At 36.4% G+C, this 17,038-nt stretch overlaps 1 protein-coding gene across 1 annotated transcript in view; it reads right to left on the minus strand.

Moving 5' to 3' along the window:
- LOC119590171 (manganese-transporting ATPase 13A1-like) overlaps positions 1–16,542 on the minus strand; it is a 16,698-nt gene extending 156 nt beyond the window's left edge. Inside the window, exons 1-24 of the mRNA XM_037938960.1 lie at positions 16,207–16,542; positions 14,078–14,167; positions 13,540–13,736; positions 12,925–12,997; positions 12,560–12,715; positions 12,035–12,188; positions 11,587–11,739; positions 10,987–11,169; positions 10,303–10,561; positions 9,393–9,444; positions 8,262–8,364; positions 7,888–8,063; positions 7,388–7,498; positions 6,894–7,019; positions 6,484–6,576; positions 5,681–5,812; positions 5,369–5,558; positions 4,999–5,192; positions 3,982–4,117; positions 3,528–3,724; positions 2,441–2,583; positions 2,198–2,306; positions 1,661–1,804; positions 1–796 (exon numbers count right to left, since the gene is read on the minus strand). The exon at positions 1–796 is cut by the window's left edge and continues 156 nt beyond it. Of these exons, the coding sequence (XP_037794888.1) occupies positions 674–796; positions 1,661–1,804; positions 2,198–2,306; positions 2,441–2,583; positions 3,528–3,724; positions 3,982–4,117; positions 4,999–5,192; positions 5,369–5,558; positions 5,681–5,812; positions 6,484–6,576; positions 6,894–7,019; positions 7,388–7,498; positions 7,888–8,063; positions 8,262–8,364; positions 9,393–9,444; positions 10,303–10,561; positions 10,987–11,169; positions 11,587–11,739; positions 12,035–12,188; positions 12,560–12,715; positions 12,925–12,997; positions 13,540–13,736; positions 14,078–14,167; positions 16,207–16,470 (3,558 nt within the window). The 5' untranslated portion in view covers positions 16,471–16,542 and the 3' untranslated portion in view covers positions 1–673. The remainder of the gene's footprint in view (positions 797–1,660; positions 1,805–2,197; positions 2,307–2,440; positions 2,584–3,527; positions 3,725–3,981; positions 4,118–4,998; positions 5,193–5,368; positions 5,559–5,680; positions 5,813–6,483; positions 6,577–6,893; positions 7,020–7,387; positions 7,499–7,887; positions 8,064–8,261; positions 8,365–9,392; positions 9,445–10,302; positions 10,562–10,986; positions 11,170–11,586; positions 11,740–12,034; positions 12,189–12,559; positions 12,716–12,924; positions 12,998–13,539; positions 13,737–14,077; positions 14,168–16,206) is intronic.
- Between the last annotated feature and the right edge of the window lie 496 nt (positions 16,543–17,038).

Here is a 17,038-nt window from a genome sequence, read left to right on the forward strand (position 1 = left end):
TACCTGCATATGAAGGCTAGGAAAATGGTATACTGGTGGACTTATCTGGAGGTTAATTAAACCCAGTAATGTCAGAAGATCTCTTTGTTTTATCTAAGCTTTACTCCCATTGCCATCAATGACATTCTTCAATATAAAAAGTATGACAAGATTGAGCAATTACCAATTAAAAATAAATCTTAATAAAACTGCAATTGAATCGATAGACACGGTACAGGGTACGAATACATATCTATGAGCAGGGTCATATTGAACTGATTTTTAGCAATGCAGCTAATATGAAAGGCCAAGAAAAATCTGAATATTCAGAACTATTAACATTGTCACTGCACAAAAATCACTGTAGTTTTATAGAAGATAATTAAGTGTTAAAACATACAGTACAATATAAATTTTGCAACCACAACCACCTACTGCAGACTAAATTACATTTCCTTACAAAAGTGTCTTCAGAGAATAACATAAACCATAATGTGACATCAGCCATCTAAATGCATTAACATTGAATTCCTAACAGATTAAAATTCATTGAATTTCAAAAATATCCAAGGAATTACAAATGGATCATGATTCCAAGAACCAACCAACTGTATAATCTGAATAAGTATATATATATATATATATTTCATTATCAAATTCTCCTTTAAATACATCCTAAAGATGACTATTTCTTCTATGCTATCTTCCTTAATTCTGATGGTAATCTTCCTTCGCCAAACAGGAAGAGGCAAACCCTATCGGCAATAAGTGACAGGGTAAAATCGGCCACAAGCACCTTCACCAGAATAATGCGGTACTGTTGGAAGAGAAGACATACGGTTAACGATAGTAATGTGCGTCTGGTATGACATAATGACTTAGGTTAATGGTTCAAGTGGAAAATTATACCAGAAAGTAAGATTAAGATGCTCATTTCTCTTTTATATTTGAATAAATTTTCCTGCAGATTACAAAACATTTAAGAAATTCCAGGCATTGAATATATGAGGGTATGCACATCCAAAAGTTGCTCAGACCTACTACCAGAAAATGCAAATATTAAATGTTTTGTTAACTCAATCTTCCATATATAATACAAGCATCGATATGTTCATGTTAATGTACTACAATCATGAGACTGAGTGAATGGATGCAAAAATATTGATGTTTATGTTTTATATGTGCATGTGTGTGTGTGTGTGTGTGTGTGTGTGTGTGTGTGTGTGTGTGTGTGTGTGTGTGTGTGTGTGTGTGTGTGTGTGTGTGTGTGTGGGGGGGGTGTGTGTGTGTGTAGTGGTGTGTGTGTGTGTGTGCATGTATGTGGTGTTGTGTTGTGTGGGATGTGTGTGTGTGTGTGTGTGTGTGTGTGTGTGTGTGTGTGTGTGTGTGTGTGTGTGGTGTGTGTGTGTGTGTGTGTGTGTGTGTGTGTGTGTGTGTGTGTGTGTGTGTGTGTGTGTGTGTGTGTGTGTGTGTGTGTGTGTGTGTGTGTGTGTGTGTGTGTGTGTGTGTGTGTGTGTGTGTGTGTGTGTGTGTGTGTGTGTGTGTGTGTGTGTGTGTGTGTGTGTGTGTGCGCGCGCGCGCGTGCGTGTGTCTTTCTTTCTCTTGATTCTTATCAATCAATACACCTATTACATATACTGGCTTCCATTTTAACATCGAAGCCAGTACTTGCAGTCCTTACCTCAGGAGGGAAATCAACAATCTCAAATTGTTGAGCAAATTCTGGAACGATGCCCACGGCCAGAGCCAAAACCACGCCGCCAGAGCCCAGCAGACTGTACAGCAGAGCCTTGTTTTCTAGCAGAGATTCCATAAATGGATGGCCCTGAAAAGAAGAAGAAAAAACATGACTGAATAATTCATAAATGTAAGACACATACATCATATCCAAATGTGTTGAATGAAAATGACTTGAAACAAGTCATGTTCTATAAGTCTGCTGCAATGTTGATGAAAAAAGGGTCATACTTGAACAGATGGAAATAACAAACAATTCTTGTGCTTCTCATGTTTGAAGATAATTTTACTTACACTATGGAATTATCCTAATAATGGTAAAGTGGGATTTAGCACAGACTGCCCAAGACTGAGGGTGAAATCTCTGCAGAGTGGTAGGCACACACTTCTAAGAGCATGTAACAAATCCTAGGTCTTTTCAACAACCTTATGCACATGCAACTACACAAACTAGTGAACAACTATGCTCAACATTTCTTACCCTGTAGTTGATAGCAAATGTTGATATTTGTAGTGTCATGGAGATGACATACACTGTACTATTCAAAAGACTGGGTTCAAATTCCTTTTCTAGGTCAACAAACTTGTCTCTGAAAAAACACATTAATAAAATACATGTACCATATGAGTACCAACAGATTCTTACAACTTTAAAAACAGAAATGTAAATAACTTATGTTGTATTTCTCATTTCTTTATGTAACATTCAAATAAATTCACTCACTTTGGTGGAGACCATTCATTGGCCTGGTTAACCAAGAACCAGAGACATGTGAAGTGGACTGCGAACTGTAGCAGCACCGTCATGATTGTGTACACATTAAAAATGTTTGGTAGCGGCCTCTCTTTACTGAGGACTTTTAGTGGCTGAAATATAGTGCAGGATCATTTAGTCACTTTTCTTTTCAGAAAGTTTTGTATATGCTATAGTTAACACATACAGTTGTTAATAAAATTGAAAAGTTTATAAATCATGTTTAGAGTACTTTTTAGAAGCGGTAGATCCTGACTTATTATATTAATATTAATGTTTACATTCAGTAAAGTTGGTAGCAGGCTATGCTTTGCTTTGGTCAGTGTGGACCAAGAATGCATACTTTAAATCTAAAACTTCAAATGACCAAGGCATGTGAAATTAGTAAGAAGAAGAAGAAGAAGAAGAAGAAGAATTGAAAGAGTAAAAAAAAAGGTTTGGCAATGGCTGTCTATGTTATTTTAGTAACTTAGATCATATTAGTGAAATCAAATCTCATTTGGGTTATATTTCAAATAAGTTATAAGAATTATTAGTATATAATCAGATTAAATGGACAAAAGGTGTGACTGGATTAAGTTATATTAAGTTTGCCCTGGGGTTTGTAGTGGTAGGGTAAGGTAAATACTGGTTTCATTAATGCTTTAAATTCTGGTAAAATGCCACAATTTGAGAATTAAAACTTTCCATATATATACACACTGAATTTAATGTAGATTTCCAGAGTTTCTTTGATGAACAAGTCAAATATATTTCATAAAATATGTAAATGATTAATTGAAATATCTTATTTGGACTTCACATCCAATAAAACATGTCGACTTTTCTTCTCTCCTTCCTCAATTCTAAAACAATGATAGTATGAGTAATGGACAAAAAGGAAAAGACTATATTTCAGTTTCATGAAAAATGTCATTAATATGTAGACTAATGTTTTTATTTTTGTTTTTCTCAGGGGATAATAATAACAGTGCTATACATATTTGCAGAAAGAAGAAAAGGGACAGAGTATTTGACCATTAACAAAATTGTTTGTTTGTATTTGTAAGGTGGTTACCTTTGAGCGCGAAATAAATAAGAAGCAGGCTGCAAGGAGGAGGCCTTGCAGCGTGGCCTGGTAGTCAGAGAACTTGATGCCATCCAGGTACAAAACAGACTGAGAATACGCCAAAATGAGGGCATTCAGCGCTAAAATTTTGAACATCTGTAGAGTTGTCACAAGGGTACATCTGCCTTGCTTGATAATGTGGCACACTGTCAAGAAGAAAACAAATATTCTGTTATTAAACAGGATATGAATATAATGCACATCATCACTGACACCACATCACTACTGCCATCCCTATCCCTATCATCATAGTACTAAAAACAATAGTAATTATGATGATGATGACAACAACAACAACAGCAATAATAATCATTCTCATAGAAAAGCACAAAGAAAAAACTTAAAAAATAATAATGAAAAAACTGTTATGGTGCTGTACATCCTTTCAATAGCTTGCACTTACCACACTGTATAGATGAAAGCTTTGACGTGAAAGGTGCTGCAATCGAAGCATCACCTAGCTTCACTACCGGGTTATTCTCTTCCTCAAGCTCCTGAAGAAGCTTTTGTAACTGGGCTTGTGCCTTTGTTATTTGTTCCTGTCAATTTGAAAAAATTGTTAAAAGTGGGGATAACAATGTGACAACGTAGTCTTTCTAAAAGGTCAACTAAGATGACCCATATTCATGTTGGCATTTGTAGAAAAGGTATTGATGAGAATGATTATCTTCACAATGCAATTTAACCAGTTTTGATTATATCTCATATAATTGAAACCAGTTAAATACATCTCTTGTATTGTGAAGATATTTGTTCTCATTCATACCTTTCCTACAAAAATGCTAAGAGTAAATAGCATTTCTCAGGACCAAACTGACCCATGCACTGGGGATTGTGCAAAGCCAATAAATTTAAAGAGGCTTATATTTATTCTTATTTACCCAGAAATATGGCTTTAAGACTTTTTTTTAATCTCCCTAATGACATCAGCTAGGGACAAACAAGCAAAAAAATGCTTAGCACACAATATGGAGAAAGCCGGCCACACGGCATGGGCACTTGTAAACTTGTATTTGGCCCTAGTTTGTCTTTATGTGATTAGATGGTACCTGTCATGAATGGGTATCACTGAACTCAAATAAATAAAATAAATAACCGAAAGAACATAAAACAAATTAATATACATAAACAGAAGTTACTTTACTCTATTCTCATTAAAAAAAAACTAAAACTGATTTCCACAAACAACCTTAGGGAGATATGGCTACATTTTATGGTTTAGCATCCATTCCTCACTCTACCTATCCTGGTAAACTGTGACAACATATCTAGACAACATAAAGTATATTTATAATGTATGCTCTTGCATGTCTATTATCCATTTCACCTAAAAAAACTGTCTCCTAATATCACTTCATAATTCAAGACTGTAATCCGTAACCAAGGGTATTCTCCTGCAACCCTGCTTCCAACACGGTACCTGCTGAGGTGTCATTTTCGACTGTCTTGAGCTTGCTGGTGGAGTTTGTGCTTTCTGCTTCTCAACCTTCCTTGCTAATTTCCTTGCACTTTCCAGCTTCTCCGACATTCCTGGTGTCATGCCATTGTTGGGGTCATCACTGCGCTTCTTTCTCTGTGGTGGACGATCAGGGGCATTGGAGAGGATAGCCACACCTGCAATAAAAGGATGAAAAAATTATAAATAAATAAATAAATAAAAAGAAAAAGAACCAGCAGAACAAGTGAAAGAAAATGAAACGGCCTTAATTAACAAAACAAAACAAAAAAAAGTATTATGCAACATTTTCTTATTTGACTCTGACAGTCACAAAATGCACTGCTATACCTACCACAGTGAGCATGCTTCAGTGCACCGACATCATTAGTGCCATCACCACACATGAGCGTTGTGTAACCCAAGCTTTTGTATGCAGTTATTACAAATTCCTTTTGTTTAGGGGCCACGCGAGCAAAGACTCTTACGTGTGGAAGAATGTCCTTGAAGAATTTGGGATGCTGTCTTTTCAGCCAAGCTAAGCCCTACAAGGAAGAGAAGAAAATAATATAGACATTAACAATGAAAGTTGCATAATCACTAAAGTTGTGCATATCAAAACGTACAAATAATGCCACAATCCTATCAAACAAATGAAAATACTCACTTCTCCTGTGATGCAGAAGTCGTACGTCCTGAAGAAACCATTCTTCATATCTTTGATCTCATTGGTGGGTATGACTTCCATCTTGATTGTCTGGTCGATGCTCTCCCAACCCCATCGGTCTTGGTTATAGTTCTGAGCCGAAAAAGAACAGGTGAAGAGGACCCATTACAAAAGATACGAAGAAAGTGGCAAAACATATGGTAATGAAAAATATAGAAGAAATATGAAGGACTAATAATACCATGCCATCAAATAAAAATTTTCTGAATAATAATGAGTAACTCAGTGTGAACCAAACTCAAACCTTCCCTTGACATTCCAGCATAATTTTGTATACTAATTAATGGATTTAGCTCAGAAAGCATCTCTTCTACTGAAAGTATACTTGCATCATCACACTTGTATCCTGCATCCATATTCATAATAAATCAATATTACCTTTTTTTAACCCTGGGAATAACTTACTTAACTAACAATTTCTAGGCCTAGGTTGCCTCACCTGTTCACCCTGGGCCTTGAGAATAGCATATTACTACTATTATAACTGACAACAACAATAATAATAATAACAACAATGACAAAAATAATAATAATGATAAAATGTTTTCTCCCACAAGTTAAAGGAATGAGATAGTTAGGCAAAGTCAAATGAGCCTAGTAACTCTCTTTGTTAGATAAATAATTGTGGATCCATCTGTGTAAAAAAATAAATAAATAAATAAATAATAAAATAAAAATAAAGCTAAGCATTCAGAATATAAATGCATTTATATCTATCATTAGTAGAAAAATTTTATACTTACCTGAAGAACTAATGTTGCCTTCTTATGTGTAAATTTCAACTCTTTTGCAACATGGCAAGCAGTCAGTGAATTGTCACCAGTAATCATGACCACCTGAGAGTGAAAAAAAGAAAAAAAAGAAAAAATGAAGATACCTTCCCATTGCTAGAAATAACACAAAACTCTTTCATTTTCAATTGAACACAATAAAATGAAAAATACAAACAAGATCAGGATTTACTATTGTTATCAATTTAGTTCTTTTACTACTTCGAAACATTTCCGTATAAAAAGTCTCCAAGAACAAACTAGCTCATGGTTGATTGTATGTACTGTATCATTCATGACAAAAATATCCACAGCAGTTACATATTTACATATACAACACTTAGTATCAACAAAATCTTTATACACACTACTAAAACGCTTACCCCGTGTGAGCTCTGAAGCACTTCTTTAATGACCTCCTTTGAGTCCCTCTTCAGTGGACAGGAGATGATGATAAAACCAGCAAAGGTCAGCTTGCATTCCAAGGCTTCACGTGTCGTTTCTCGTACCTGTTGATGGGAAATGCAAAGGTATTTATATGATTTATTAGAAGAATATCACAAGTGCACACAACATAATATCATAAGCCTAAAAATTTGGAACTCTTAGAGGTTACTGTAAAAAAAAAAATCACAACTATAAAGTCACCTTCAGAAATTAAAATTTGCAGCAAGAGGAAATCTCAAGTCTCATAACTGGCTATCATCAAATATTATTCAACTCCATCAAGTCTCAAACTGAATATCAGACAGGCCTGGCAGAAAGTGACAAAGCCTATCTTCAAAATAACTGCTGCTAATCTCCACATTCTTAGTGTCACTGCTAAACCCGAAATCCTTAACCATAATTATATCTTATGTAAACGCAGCAGATTTACCTCAGCGTGTGAGAGTCTGCCAAGCTCTTTTCTTCCAAGAGCTAAAACTCGGGCTCCACGGCGAGACAGCTCCAAGTATACATTGTCATAGTTTGGTGGTAGTGAGGAGAACTGGAACAAATAGATTACATTACTGTTGATGTCAATGTATGTGTTGAGTGTGTGAATGAGTGAGTGAGGTTGTCTGCAGACAACACTGTAATGAAAGAAACAGAGTAAGGAGTAAAGAGAAACAAAACAAAACCCAAAGTTAAAAATAAAGGTTCATAAAGCTTTCCATTAAAAAGTCAAATAAAATCTAAAATCTATACTTCATAAAAAATAAAAAAAGAACGGAAGGTAGGTTCACTTTAAGATTATCTCTACAGCTCAGTAATCACAGGTTACCTTTATAATATTTTCTACTTTCAAATCACAACCTTTTTTATCCTCAAACCTTATAAAAGACAGGCTTCTGATATCACAAAATAATCAGGTGCCAATCTACAAAGAACACCTACCATGGGTCTTAAAGTTTCCGGTGCACCTTTCACAGTTGCCAAATACATGACATCGGCGGAACCAGGCTGGGTAAATCCAGTGATTACCGACATTCGCTTCAACTGGGATGAAAAGTGGAAACGGTGGAATATCTTCATACCTGGAGCCTTTCCTTTCCGTGGCACAACAGCTTCACCTTCGGGAAAAATAATTATTTAAAAAATACAGGTAATTCCAATTATTTTAATAGAGAATTCATGAATATTATTTTATTTATGAAAAGAAAAACAAATATGGACACCAAAATTATTTGAATGTGGTTAAAATATATCAACTTACACCACACTCACTCACTCACACTATATCAAGTTTACCTTAGTGTCATAAATCTAACCTTTGGTCACTGTCCAATCAATGGCTGCCAGCGTGGCTTTTTCTTGAGGATCTCCAACAAGACCATCTTCCAACTGGACTAGAGAATGACATGATGCCACCACCTGTGAAGAGAGCCATACCATATACGGTCTTTCCCTAATTCTTTAACCCACTGGATCTGGGTGAAGGAACCATCTCATGGCCCAGTGGTCGGTGACACATGGAAAACCTTAGTCGAGGGGCAGGGAGATTTGAACTTCTTGTCTTGGAGAAATTTAACTGAGGGGTGGAAGAGTGGGAATGCCTGGTCTTGGAAAAATTTAACTGAGGGGCAGGATATTGAAAATATATCGTTGGCAGGGAACCAGGCCATCTCATCATTATTTCATCATATATTTGCAGTACAAGGAAACGGTTTAACACTGCAGATGGATTATTATTATATCTTTTAATTTAATTATTATTATTATTTTTTAGAATTATAAGAACAGTCTACTGCCTATGCTTTGATACGGCATAGGCAACTGTCTATTTCTGAAAATTGAATGAGTAAATAAAAAAATATAACACCAATAACAGAATGTTACCTATACTGCAAAGAATGCAAACAATTTAATGAGAGAATATGAATAACATAAGCAGTCTATTACTAGTATCAAACAACATAACAAATGAAAAATATTGACTTCATGAAATGATAATACAACAAGAATGAATCTGCAGAAAAAGAGTCTAATGGAGAAGTCAAAGAGTCTTGATACCGCATGAGTGTCTGTGTGGCCCAGGCCTACTAGTCACACACCCAAGACAGTTGCCACTCAAGTAAGCCTATTGTGCACATTTTTGTCCAAATGTGAGCTGCAAGGCACCCGGATCCAACAGTTGAGTACTTCTCATCTTTTCCTTTCTAACAACCATAGAATAACAAGATCAACATTCTTATTCACCAATTACAAGTACATCCACTACCATAAGCTCGAGGAACTTAATATAATGTACTTTTGACTAATTTTGCTCATGAAAACATTATTGAATAATTTTCAATGCAAAACTAATAAAAACAACACAAGTAAAAAATACTTCTCATGTAATAAAAAATAGATTGCGAGAAAAAACCTATCTAGAGGACACACAGCACGAGATTCCATACCTGTATGGTTTCAAGAGGAGCTTCCCCAACTGGCACCACTTTGCTAGTGCCGCTGAAAAAAGGATTTCTAATTAAAAAAATGTTTGTGGCATACTGGGTTTTGGTTAGTAAATTATATATAGATGGAATGAAAGGGGTGAGATAAAGGAAGAAGAGAGAAGGAGAGGGGGAGGGGAGAAAGGGAAAGAAAGAGAATGGGAGTGGGAGTGAGAGAGAGAGAGAGAGAGAGAGAGAGAGAGAGAGAGAGAGAGAGAGAGAGAGAATGGGAGAGGGAGAGAGAGAGGGAATGGGAGAGGGAGAGGGAGAGGGAGGGGAAGGGGGAGAGGGAGGGGGAGGGGGAGGGGGAGGGGGAGAGGGAGAGGGAGAGATTGTGTACATGCTTATGTATATGTGAATGCATATGTATGTGTATATATGTATATATGTATTTATGTGTATGTGTGTATGTGAGTGTGCATATGTGTATGTGAGTTTTTATATGTATGAGTGTATATGTGTGTGTGAGTATGTGTATATGTTTATTAAGAGAATGTATATATAATATTATAATAATAATAATAATAATAATAATAATAATAATAATAACAACAATAATAATAATTTAAGGTTTAGTGTGACAGGCTCAGTCACATTACTATTACTACTGTCTGTTTATTGTATTTCTAAACTACCCATGTAGATGGAATGGCCAGGGTTACCATCCAGTGGCAGTGTAGGATCTGAAAGCAGCTCAGCAAGATTGCTAGATGAGAACAGTACCACTATACTACAAAGTACACTATATATGTATGCCTCTGAATGTGTATGCATGTATAACATGTGTGTATCTGTATGTGTGTACATATAATTGTGTGCGTGTTTGTGTGCACGTGTGCTTGTGTGAAGAAGTAAGCACAACCTGCATACTCACTCTAAGCCTGCAACACCTTCCACCACCAGGTCATCACTGGTCAGAGTTCCTGTCTTGTCGAAGCAGCACACATCAATCTTTCCGGCAAAGGGAATGCGGAAGGGCTCAGTGCAATAGACAAACAACTTGGAAAGTGATAAAAGTGAGGTGTTGACCGCCAATGACAGTTCTATTGGGAGCTCTGGCGGCACCACAGAGGTCAGGATAAGTGTGCACTCCAGGAACAGCTTGTACCGGTTCCTGTTGGGGTCCTCTGTGCCTGTTCATTCGAGGGAGAAAAATGTACATACTAATATAAGTAAATGCAAGTAAATACACATTCAGAGTATGAAATAAGTGTAGAGTATAAATTAAATAAAACATAAAATTGTTTGCACTTACATTAAGGAAAAGCAACTAACATGCAACTAAAAGAAGTTCACAGGAGGGAGACAGCAGAGAATGAAAGAAAAAAGAAAAAGGAATAAATAAGGTAAACACACAAAGGAGAGTAGTAGGGAATGTAGGTGGTGAAGGAGGAAGAGTAAAAGGAAGAGTGAGAAGAAAGGAGGAGGAGGCAAAATAATACTAAGGGAAATAAAGGGGGCGGAAGGAGGAGGATGATAAATTAAGTAAGCAGAGTAGGAAGAGGATGAGATATATTACAAAATTTGTGTTTTTCAACATCAAAGCTACAAAACTCACCTTTAATCCACACATATGAAGCAGCAGCAATGGCAAATATCAACAGGAAAAGAATGAATGCGAATGTCTCCAGGTTATTTGCGGTGACACGACTGACACCATAGAGGATCGTCCGCAACAGTTTCCCCTGGGCAGTGTTGAAGTTGGTGCGCAACACGTAGCACACACAACCATTGTCTGGAGCTGCAGAAGGAGGGGAATCTCTTATATTCTAAACTAGTTCCTTATGAATGCTAATCATTTGAGTAATTTTTTTTTTTTAAATGTCAGTGAATAAATTAATCATGTTTCTTAAACTTTACAAACTACTTGGCTGGAGTGCTAACAATCTTTAACCACAATTTTTTCCTTGGTTAGCATAACTGCAGATCATATAGACAAAATCACACTTAACATTTATCAATTCCACAAACAAGAAAATACCAATACAATACATTAATGTATTTTTTTCTAGTTTTAAACATTAACATATTATACTTTCACCTTAGCTTTCAGCTTCTTTACAAACAAAATAGTTATCTAAATCAATAATAGAAAAGTAGGTAAAGAACATGTTATTTCTTCTATTTATAAAACCTGACAAACTAAAACATTACTTACCTCTCAAGCCAGTTACAGTTTTGCTGGGAGGGGTATGCTGAACGACTTTCGTGCCCCCAAACAACACATGCAACTTGGCATCTGTGGCAAGGTCCAACTCACGGTCCAATTCGACTGCCTCAAGGCTTTCTTTCATTTGAGGCACAGACTCACCTGAGGTGCAAAAGACAGTATAGGATGAGTGAAGAATTGAGTCACTGTTACCAGGTACTGCACTGTCCGCTATAGTTTTCACTTGTGAATTTTGTTTACACAATAAGTAGGCCCAACACAACCATACCCGACTTGCTCATTCTTTAAATTAGAGAAAAAATTATAATTTTCATACCATTATCAAAATATTAACAGCAATTAGGATTTTAAATATACACAGACATATTTCAGAATAGAGAGTAATGCAAAAATAAATAAGGAAAAAAAAATCTGACAAATCTTAAAAAGTATTTACCAGTGAGCATGCTCTCATCCACAACACAGGGGCCACGAAGCAGCAGCAGGTCACAGGGAACAAGGTTGTCATTCTGGCTGCGACCAACGCTCACGACATCTCCTGGTACAAGCTGGTCTGTCATTATTGATCTCCACCTCTTGTTACGGTACACCTGTGAGGAGAGTTTGCATAATACATGAAAGACAAAAAACATGTATAATAAATAAAAACTAATTATATAAGAAAAAACATGAGACTATGTAAATAATAAATCATATGACAAAGAGTAGAGATAATTTGCATCACATAACCTACTATTTCCTTACATATAAATCTATCTATGCATTCAGAAGGAAACTTTCAAATTGCTTAAATCTATGTAAACATTTTAAAGCAGGCACACAAATACATGCGCACACACAAATACATGCACACACACACATACACGCACGCACACAAATACACACACACGCACGCGCACACACGCGCATGCACACACACACGCACGCGCACACACACGCATGCGTACACACAAATACATACCTGTATCATGTATGGTTTGGCTCCCATCTTCCTAATTTCGGACATGTTTCTCAACTGTTGCTGAACCAGAGTGCACTCAAAGATAACCAGCATAAAGAGAGTGAAGAGAGAGTAATACCAGTACTCATCCAGGCACCAGAGCCCAACACAGAACACCTGAAAAAGAAGCAATCACTAGAGTAAATAAACATGTATCTTAATCAATAACTTCTGAGTATGCTGTAAGTGGTTTCTGAGTTTAATATTTGATGCAGTTTGAATTTCTGGTCAAAATAAACTTAATAGCAATGAAGAGTCTACTGACCCCACAATCCTGGGATGAAAGTCATGCTTTTCCTTATCACAATACTGTTAAAATGGCCTACCTGAAATACAAAGAATGGGGCTGTTGCTCTTTCTCTGAAGAGGTCCATAAATTCTGGAACATCCATCTGAAGTCTTGAAAAAATCAAATATATTAATGATAAAATAATAGTTTCAATTTCCAATTTAATTTATCAAATAAATTCACTTTATCTATTACTAATGTACCTATATTCATATTCATAACTTGTATTCATAAAAAAAAAAAAAAAAAAAAAAAAAAAAAAAAAAAAAAAAAAAAAAAAAAAAAATAATAATAATAATAATAATAAATAAATAAATAAATATATAAATAAATAAATAAATAAATAAAAATTAAAAATACAAGTACAGATAATCTCTATATGACCCATTTAATTTACAGTACACCACTGAATTCTGAGAAAACCTTTATACACTTCAGTACGTTATGAAAAGATCCACTTAAAGGAAAATGGCTTGTTATGGGGTATTATTACTTTCCTATGAGACTTGTATCTACTTCTTACAATCTACTTTCAGCATTTCTAAGCATTAATGTAGAGTATAAAGTAATAGACAGAAGCATATGAAGCTTTTAACATAAGGAGAGAAAGGACTTTTCAATTCCACACAAATCAGCTCTAATCTATTCTTACTCGTTTTTGCCATATCTCCCTTCTGCCGCAGCCAGGTCTGTGTCCTCCTGGTATCCACGCCATTCTGTGTACGTTCGTAACTGATGATCGATGGGAAACTTGAGACCGACGAACTGTTTCCTCTCTTCACTGTCCCAGATGTACTTTGTCTTTTGAAAGATGAACCATATGCTCTTCTCTGGTGCGTCTTTGCTTATCTGATGACAAAGATAAAGTTTATTGAACTATAAAAAAATCCAAATCATGAGCATCTAAAAAAGGAAAATATACTGAAGACAAATGGTTCCCCACCTTATAATAAAGAGAATCAATTACAATATTCATTTGTTATTGTCATCAATCAAATCTATATATTATAAAATGAAGTGTTGCATTCAAAACAATCTGCACTATAATTTTCCCTACAAATGAACTGCATTTATTTCATAAAAAAAAAGCATCATATCATATATTAAATAATAAATATTTGATAAGAACTTTAAACTTTAGATTTTCCTACAACAAACTGAGAATAAAAGGGAACAAGATCAGTACTTACTAAAGTTTTGTGTACTTTAACGAGTTCAGGCGAACCGTTGTTGGGAGTTGGCACAACTTTTGCAACTGTTGCCAGTCTTGGATCATTCTCCTAAAATAAGATAAAAGAATATAATAAATGCAGAAAATATAGCAAAAGTAATAGCAATGACAACTATGCATATTAATTAGAATACATCATCAACCCTAATCCAATGAATTGGCCAATGGATCGGTTTGCTATCCTTGAGACACCTTTTGTGCCTCCAGTGTTGGAAGGCTGTGCTTGTGCATGAGGATGCAGTGTGTGATATTTCTGCATTGTTTAGTGCACCTTGTAGATGGTGGCCGAAACCACACAAAGCCAAAACCTTTACCTTCAACTATATCTTCAGAAAACAGATTTCATTTATTCACACATTTTTATAAAATATCAATTATAATAACAGTGCACAAGTATTGCTTCACAATATACAACACAGATACAAACAGGTTACCAATGGCCAGTCAAAATTTTCATAAGAAAGCTAGATCTATTCACAGTAACAGCAAAAAAAAAAATTATTCATGTTTAGAAAACTCAACGCAAATAAAAGAGTAATTATGGAGAAATGTACAAATATAAGAAACCTGAAATCTGACTGAACACTTATTGTAACTTGTGTGACTGATGTTGTTACTCCATTTTTTCCCCATTCCCTTTGTCTCTGCCATACACCAGTGGCAAACCTTCCAGCTTAAATGTTGTCCATAATAATTGCATGGTTTCCTTTCTCTTTTGTATAATGATTTCCTTAATAAAAAGTTGGAATTTCTCTTTCTAGTATCGTTTTAAGAATATACATATTAACTATATGCTCGAGCAAACCACTGAATATTATGGTTGTATGCTTGTTTTTTTAAGCAGGTTTGGAAGGAAATTATGATACAACAACTTAGAAGCTTTCCATATATTGGCAAATTTTAAATTTTTAAATAAAAGATGCAGAAAATCATACATTACAAGCTTAACTGACAGGTTTGCGAATCACTAACACATGACAGAGTTCATAAAATCCACCGATTCTTATATCCAGACTTCAGATAAGCTAGCAACATTTTTTTTTGTTTTAATTCATGTATGCATTATGGATTTTCCTCAAAATCCCATTTCATAAAAATAATCAGTCAAACTGACACATACTTATAAAACAATACTGCATGTCTACCTGCAATTAAAGTGTATTATAAATGAACTAATAGGCATAGGAATCACCAATTTTTTTATAGTATGACGCAAGTCCCCCAACTCCACATAACAAAATTGCTGTGACTGGGCAAGGCGAGGGTTGACGAGGGGCTCTGTCCCCCAACACCCTCGGGAAACACCAGCTTCACCAAAGTATGCACAGCAAGACAGAGCTTTCCAAGATGTTTTTTCTTTATTTGTGACTTTACTGTTCATGTCTATAGCTGATTTCTTGTGCAGACGACTTAAACTTTTTGTTCTCTACAAGAATTTCATCCTCAATTTGCCCTAGCATAGTGTGTCCATACCATAAAGATTAACCAAAGAATCTTACTAAAATATGAAAAACTGTTGCAATTACCACATTAAATTCTCTCCTAATAATGTCTTTTCTATACATCCATCTGGCAGTTCCTGCATATATTATTTGATGATTAGTTCCACAAACAATCATTTGGGTGAGAAAGAAACGGCCTTTAAATCTGAGATAGAAAACACAATTACCTTTGTGATCTACTTTGTATCGCTAAATTATTTGTGTCTAATTGTTACTTCTCTTCACCAAGAACATACTAGATTTCCTATAGAGGTTGCTGCTCATCAATATCTCCATCAGGGAGCATAAATCTGTGTAATTTGAACAACCACCTTCCTGATAAACAAAAAAGAAAAAAAAAAAAGATTGTGTCTTCTCTTCCCTAAAACAAACCTTCTGCAACTGCCACAAACCACTTCCAGAAGCTGCAAAGGCCCCTCGTCCCGAGAAACACGCAGGGACACGCAGCGCCCGCAGCCGCCCCGCCAGCTGTCAAAAGCCCCACAACCTCCCTCCTCGCCTAGAGAGAATACAACACCTGCCCGGACACCCTGACCCCACTGCGAGCCGCCCTCCCCTGCCATCCCCAAGGCCGACGGGAACTCACCCTCCTGCAGGTGAAGAGGCAGCGCACGTGAACAGACCAGTGGCAGAAGAGGCACGTCAGGATCTGCAGGCAGCCGACCCCCGCCAGCGCTATGAGCCCCGCTTCAAAGTACTCTTCCCAGCCATACACGGCCACCCACGCCCATCCCCATATCCCGTAGAGGATGAGGAACGGGAATATGTATCCGTGGAGGATCAGGGGCCGAGGGACATAGAGGCCGACGGAGTGAACGAGGTCGTCGAGGGAGGAGGAAGAGGAATCCATCGGACGACCAGACGACGCTCCAAAACACGCTGCGTCCGGATGCGTGCGGCCGACTTCGCTCCGGCGGAGAGGCGGACAAATTTTTCCAGGCGCTGGCACCGTCGGTGACGGGTGCTGTCTGGTTAATGGACAGGGTTCGTGGTTCTTTGTTTTTTTCTCTAGAGATTTATGTTTAGGCCTGCTTGGTTGTTTTCATGTACTTTGCTCGAAAATACACTGCATCCAGATGCCTTCCAGAGGCTTCACTTGTTCCATTATGGAGACTTGTCTTATGGGACAGAACGCTCCAAAGGTGTCAGTGATATTTTAATCTGTATTTTTTTACAGTTATTTGTTATTTCCAACCTCTTATTCATTTAAAATCATCGTTTTGTCAGATACATTTCTCCAAAACACTGCGTCCGAATACTTGGCTGTAGTTTCGGATTGCCAGAGAGACGAATTATTGGTCAGTAGATTGTTATATCATTACGTATTGTGATTCTGAATCCCATAAAAGACTGTTAATTGTATAAATGTGATTCATATATTTACAGTATATATGACTATCAATTAGATCGGTAAACGG

Source organism: Penaeus monodon, chromosome 26 (genome assembly GCF_015228065.2).
Source record: "Penaeus monodon isolate SGIC_2016 chromosome 26, NSTDA_Pmon_1, whole genome shotgun sequence".
NCBI lineage: Eukaryota > Metazoa > Arthropoda > Malacostraca > Decapoda > Penaeidae > Penaeus > Penaeus monodon.